Source organism: Triticum aestivum, chromosome 3B (genome assembly GCF_018294505.1).
Source record: "Triticum aestivum cultivar Chinese Spring chromosome 3B, IWGSC CS RefSeq v2.1, whole genome shotgun sequence".
Taxonomy (NCBI): Eukaryota; Viridiplantae; Streptophyta; class Magnoliopsida; order Poales; family Poaceae; genus Triticum; species Triticum aestivum.
The window spans coordinates 218,757,531-218,764,302 of NC_057801.1; the positions used below are offsets into that span (position 1 = coordinate 218,757,531).

Below are 6,772 nucleotides of genomic sequence, written 5' to 3' on the forward strand. Positions count from 1 at the left end.
TTGAATGGGTTAGATTTTTTTGATGAGTTAGATGCATCTAACCCAAACTAATCCTTCTGTTTGATATTTTTTGGGTTAGTTGAGTCTAAACTAATCCAAATTAACTTAACTTATAGAACCAAACATGGCCTAAGACTTGAAACCTTATGAATTGGTTACCAAACCACAGAACTACGCCCAGTTCACCGATAAGGAGCAGTTTGTGCTTATTTCCTTGTAGTGTTTGATTAACGCTTAACTCAGAAAGAGCTTTGTTGTTTCGAGACAAATAACAATTCAAATGATCCTAAATGTTTGACTAATATATGGCTGATTAATTTATATTAGTTGAAACGTACAGGAAGAGAAGAGTTTTCTTGTAGCCTGATTTCCTGCTCTGCCTCTCCCCTCCTTCGGCGTATATATGGGTGATTCAAATGATACCAAAAACACCGATACGTCAGAAACCTGTGTATCGGCGTATCGAACGTCGCCGATACGGCGATACGCACGATACGGCTGCGATATGGGTATCGGCGAAGTATCCTATTTTTTGATTTAAAAATAAAAGAAAAAATGTGGATACGTCTTGTACATCCTCTACGATACGGGAGGAACACGGCAACCCAATAGAAGTAGAAGGCCCATGGCTAACCCTAGCATCAGCCCAGACAGGAGCTTGCACGAGCGTACCGCCGCCACTGGATAATCCTCCCCGCCGGCCGCCGCCACAGACTGGAGTCGCTCGCCGCCTGTAGTGGGTCGCCGGCGCCGCCTGGAATTGCCTCGCTGCTACCTCGGCCCTCGGTTGACTCGAATCTTCTTCAGCACCATCGTCAGTCGTGATCCATTCATGTTTTTTTTCTTCTTCAATGACTCTGGTCCCTGTTCTTGTTACGAACGGAGTGGACGATGCTTGGCTGGCTGGTTAGTTCTTGCAGATTACTGCTATACTACTACTTCCTAGTTCCTAGTACTTGCTGATGTTACTGCTTAGCATAGGTGCATACTACTGCTTGCTTTAGTACTGCTTGTTTGATACTGCTTGCTAGTTTGGAACAAGGAATTGTATATTCATTTGGCCAGCTCAAGCCAATTTGTTTAACATTTTTCACTTTTCATGTCTATTTATCTTAAATTGACAAAGTGTAATATCATATAATGTATTTTCTGTTTTGCATACACCATGATAAGGAACCTAGATGATCATTTAGGACTTGAAAAGAGGCATGGAGGAAATCAGGCAACCAATGGGGCAGTATTCTGATCTCATCTCACACATCCTATATCATGCTTTGTCTTTATTACTTGTTATTTTATATATTATTATTTACATATACTTGCCGTATCGCTGTATTGCTGTTTCAAAAAATTACCATATCCCGTATCACCATACTCGTATCGTCGTATTCGTGTCGCCGTATCCGTGTCGCCGTATCGGTGCTTCATAGGTCGTCAATCCTCCCGCAAAAGTGCAAATCAACCTGTGGTTGAGTTGGTTAGGTGGACAGTGGTATCTTCAACCCACCAGGGTTCAAATCCTGGTGCTCGCATTATTCCTGGATTTATTTCAGGATTTCCGGCGATGCGCTTTCAGTGGGAGGAGACGTTCCCGTCGACGACTAGGCGCCTACGGTGACTTCGTAAATTTCAAAATGATATGCCGGCTCAGTCTCTCGGAGGTGCTCATAGGGGTAGGGTGTGCGTGTGTGCGTTCATAGAGGTGAGTGTATGCGCGTGTATATGAGCACTTGTGTTTGTACTGATGCTAAAAAAAAAATCCTCCCGCGAAAGTCACGAAGCTCTGCCCTCTCCCTCGAAAGGGAAAGAGTAGCTCGACCGAGCAAACCGATTCATGGCGACGGCGGCGTGTCCTCTCCCTCACCGGTGTCTGCTCCTCCTCCATCTGGCCCTCCTCGCTTTCCTGCTGGCGGCGGCCCCGGCGGCCGAGGCGTGGACGGGGGAGATCCGCGGCCGCGTCGTCTGCGACGTCTGCGCCGACTCTGCCATCGGGCCCGAGGACCACGTCCTCGAAGGTCAGCCCAACGAGCCTCTCCCCTCCTTCGGATTTATCTAGTTGCTATCGACGCCCTCTGTGCTCTCGTGGTCACCGAGCTAGATTTCGTGCGACCGCGCTTCCGTGGATCTCGGTTCAGCTGTTTTGGATCACGAAATTTCGTTGGTCTGGGGGTTGGCACGTTAAGCAGAGTAGCAAATTTCGCTCTAGTGGTAATTCTTCTGTGGACTGCGTAGAGTGCTTTTGGTATCATTCAGTGCAAATTTCCGTGGGAAATTCTGGTGGAATTTTTAGTCTCTGTTAGGCGCGTAGGAAGCGAGAATCATACAGGGACGGGGTAGTTGGTTACTGGTCATCTGATCTAGAAATGAAAATCGGACATAGGTAACTGGAGCAAATTTTGTGTGTGTTCAGTAGGTTGTCTATTTGTATTCGACAATCTAGGCTCTTGTGTTAAGCTAGTGAGGAGCATAGATAGACACACATCATACTCTTAGTTCGGATTTGGTGGGGTGAGGAAAACCTATGAGCCGTTATCTGTATCTCACTCTAAGGCTGTTCTATTTCTAGCAAAAGGACCGAAGAAGAAAAAAAAGGAAAAAGGGTCTATACATGTTTTGGAAATGTATGTAAGTGGATAAAGTGCTTCCCATTGCTGTCGGAACAAATTAAATTACAGGGAACCTGTTTAACTCGAAACATGTACTGTAATTGAGGTGAACTTAACTCGTAAGATACGGTTTATGAAAGTGCCCACAGAATTCCCTTAATGGGGAAGTGTTACTGGTCTTCCTCTGTACACTAGGTAGCAGGTAACCCTCAGGTTCCAGTGTCCATTGTTTTGACATTTCTACCTTCTATAATAAGAACAAATTACAGTTCCAGGCTTCTGACTAAGCAAGCTATTAAGGATAGCTAAATATGACTATATATGAATGTACTGCGTCCAATACAATATCACCCTTGCTAAGTAGTCTTGCTGGAGCTTGTCCTTGTATATATTTAGATGATGTGTAAATTGTAGCCTAATTTTCCTGACGTGTCTACTGCCATGCACAAAGGAAACTAAAGATCAAAATTCAAAACTATTTTATATAAGTTGTTTTGGTGTCCATATAGGTGTGTGTATCGGCTTGCAGGGAGATGATGCATCTCCCAATGTATGAAAGGATCGTAATTGGTCGAGTACATGTAAGATTATGTACGTGACTAAATGTCTATGGAACATCCGAATGCATCTGGAAAGACAAATTGGTATCCACTCTTTCAATTTTTTCCTTCAGTGTTCAGTTTGCTAAAGTTGCAACTATGAACGGTATGCCAGAAGTTAATAGTGCTTCTGTTGGATGATCCTAGTTTTTAATCCACATGCACAAAGTCTTATGAAGTCTCAGTGGGCCTGTCCATGTCAGTCTAATTATGAAAAGTCACAATACAACTCAAATACAGAATTAGATACGTGCATGTGCGCAAATCTCTAAGCATTTGGATTGCTAAGATAAAGGGATCATGAGTGCCCAAGCTCGTTTTGCATTGACTGATTAACTGTACTCTTGATCAATGGACAGACTTTTTGAATCAGAGACTACCGAAACCGTGGACAATTCTAGTGAAATGCAGGGGAGTACTTGTGATGCATGGCGAATAGGGATACCTTCAATAGATTTTAGATGCTTTTATGGCCTTTTTTTTTGTACAACATGTACTTGTTATGGCCTTTGAATTTGGTTAGTGGAGGTACATGGTAGTCCTGGGAACTGGGATTGGATCACATGGGATAACAGAGAGGTGAAGCATCACTCTCCAGGTTTCTGTGGGCTTGTCCCAGCCAAAGCTTAGAGTCTCTGAAAATTGCTTAGGGTTTGACGTTTTAAGTATCACATACCAAATAGATTGCATGGACTGGATTTGCATAATAGCATGTACCAAGTAATCAGGCTAAGACATGAACTGTCTCACCTTTTTTTTTTGAACCGGGCTAACCCCCTTTCCATTTAATCAAATGGAAATACATCAGTGTCAGAGTTTAAACAGGGGACAGGAAAGAGGAAGCAAGTTCAACGAACTGCTAGGAAAGCCAACTGCATACGCTCGATATAGGAACATACACTATGGGGGTGAAAACCTAGACAGCACCAAAATAAATTAGTCCTATCACAAGCCAGAGAACATAATAAGTAAGGTCTTAAACTTTAGCAAACCCACAAGCGGGTTCCAGGAACCAAATGCAACAACATAACTACCCAAAAGAATCTCCAAGGACAAGGAGTCACACAGGCTTCACTCCTTCGATAGGCCTCTGAGTTGCCTCGCAAATCCTCATCAAGTTCATCGTGTTAGAGCGAAGAAGCTCTGCTCCAGTCCTGAGTATCTTCGCATTGCCCTCCTTCTGAAGACCTGCCCACTAGATAAGAAAAGAGCAAGTAGTGAAGACAATCTCAAAAGCGGCCTTGATCATTTTATGCTCGAAGGTTGCTCAGTTTCAAGCATTTCATATATCCAAGTAATGGCCACCAGGCCAACAGTATAGAGTTTTTCCCCATCAGGCAGAAAAAATTAGCACCAGGAGAGATACTGCGAACCGTTATTAGCACATAAAGTCAGTATCCAGAACAAACCCAACAGTTCTCCAGACAACACGAGCAACCGAACAAGTATAGAAAAGATGCTAAGAAGACTCAACGTCTTTGCAAAAAGAGCAACAAGGGTTACCAGGCCATTTCCTTTGCTTCATGACCTGCCTTGTCAAAACAGCATTCTGGAACATTTTTGCCACAGAAAATTTGGATTTTCAAAGGCAACTTTGCATCCCAAATCCATTTATAGCTACATCCACTAAGAGGTCTCTCCAACCATTTATACATGGACTTAGTCGAATACTTAGCATTCTTAATGGACTGACTCACCTAGCACAACTAGGTTACAAGTTGCTTACTATAAGACGAAATGGTTGGTGTTTCTCTGCCATATACTACTTGAAAAGGAGTGCTCCGCAAGGATGTCTGGAAGTAAGAATGACTTGAAATCTTTTCTTCCAGCAACATATTTACCATCAATTTGATGGCATGAAAGCCTGTCGTAATGCAGACAAATGTTGTAAGCATATGCTAAAGACAGCCATGAACCTTTTGCTCATCAAACATAAATCCGTAAATCAGTAAGAAATCTGGGAACATGTGTTGCTTGTTCTGGTCCTGTCAATGGATGAACCAGACAAAGCATTAACACCAATGAGAAGGAAGTTTAGGAGCCAAAAGAAAAAGCATGCACCTATTGAGATTCCTAGATTTTGCTACTGCACTCCCCGGTGGCCATCCCTCTCTACCCAGGGGCAATGGTGAACCTGTGTGGTGATGGTAGAAACCTCAGTGTCCCCACCACAAATTCGCGGAGTCCATTTACTGGAGTTAGTCGCTGTCATCAATTCACAGGTTACCCCTCTGGTCTCTCCATCCTGCTCCTCTTACTGCTTCTTCCTCCCCTTCCGCTTCTTCTTTTAAAAAAGTTCTCCCAACCATCATACTGAACTGGCACTCATCATTCTGCCGGCGTAGATTGTTCCACGGCATGGGTACAGGCATAATTTCGGCAATTCAACCACTACATCAAAAAATCAAATTGGATGAGAGTGAGTGGCGGTTGAATCAGCCATTTTGGAAATTCAGGTAAGCCAATTTGGTAATTCAACCACCCACGAAAAAACAAATCGAGATGAAAATGCGAATGGAGGTGAGCCCAGGTGTCTAGGATGGGTTTTGGCAAGAAAATTAGGAAAATTTCAGAATGTTTACATGCGATCAAAGTGTATTGGAAAATGTTAGTGTGAATCAAAGTGGCGATCTTTAGGTGGTACCAAACTAAAAAGGAATTATACCTTGAACCTTGTCTGTGCCTGACACTGCTCAAGCACACATGTACTGCCGGTCTTTTACTAATTCCATTTTGTTTTCTTTGCTTCGGATTGTTCATTGTGCCGCATACAATTAAAGTTTCTGCGGGATAATCTCTCTTGTTCTCCTCTTGCTCATGTATGTCTTTGTGACTGTCTCTATAGGCGCTGAGGTTGCTGTTCTGTGCATCACGAAATCTGGTGAGGTCATCAACTACCAGGCGTTCACAAACTACAAGGGCGTCTACAGCGTTGCAGAGACGATGCCTGAGAGCGACCGATGGGATTCGTGCCTGGCAAGGCCCATCAGCAGCTTCCACCAGCATTGCACCAGGAGGGGCGACGCACACTCTGGGGTCAAGTTCACATACAACAAACAGTCAGGGAGCTCGCACAACGTCAAGACGTTCCTCTACAAGCCTGCCAACGTTCCTCTGTACTGTAGCTGAAATCTATAGGATGGGTTCATGCCCGGGCTTGATGTTGTAAGATCTGAATAGGGAAAGTGTTGGTCGACCCGTATGCTTGTAACGATCTGCCCATCTAGAGTTATTGCCCATGTTAGTCATTTGAAGGGGGTCGGATGTTGAATGTGTAATTATTGTAAATCACTATAATATGTTTCTCAGCCATATACATATAATCAATAAATATGTACAAGTAGTTTTATTTTCACAGATGTTGTACCGAGCAATCGGTGCTGCCGTGTTAGAGAAGGACGTAAGGGGTGTGAGGGCAACGCCAGGAGAGTTGTGACACTTGATCGCCCAAATAACCGTTATTATCAGATCAATAAGGCCTCAAGTAAAAAAATTTTTGAAACGGAGGCAAAAGATTTGCCTCATTCATTAAATAAGAGAGAAGTGTTTTAGAGTGTTACAAATGAC

The 6,772-nt window shown here is 43.5% G+C and overlaps 1 protein-coding gene across 1 annotated transcript; it reads left to right on the forward strand.

The window, feature by feature from the left end:
- Nucleotides 1–1,657: 1,657 nt before the first annotated feature.
- On the forward strand, nt 1,658–6,560 carry LOC123069443 (uncharacterized). Its single transcript, XM_044492298.1, has 2 exons — nt 1,658–2,015; nt 6,051–6,560. Exons 1-2 carry the CDS (start codon nt 1,835–1,837, stop codon nt 6,332–6,334), a joined length of 465 nt encoding a protein of 154 aa, XP_044348233.1. The 5' UTR covers nt 1,658–1,834; the 3' UTR covers nt 6,335–6,560.
- The last annotated feature ends 212 nt before the right edge of the window (nt 6,561–6,772 follow it).

Bases quoted from the DNA above. Each gene is read 5' to 3' on its own strand.
- LOC123069443 (XM_044492298.1), top strand. From the start codon at position 1,835: ATGGCGACGGCGGCGTGTCCTCTCCCTCACCGGTGTCTGCTCCTCCTC. The intron at 2,016-6,050 runs GTCAGCCCAACG...CTGTCTCTATAG, and splicing joins CGAGGACCACGTCCTCGAAG to GCGCTGAGGTTGCTGTTCTG.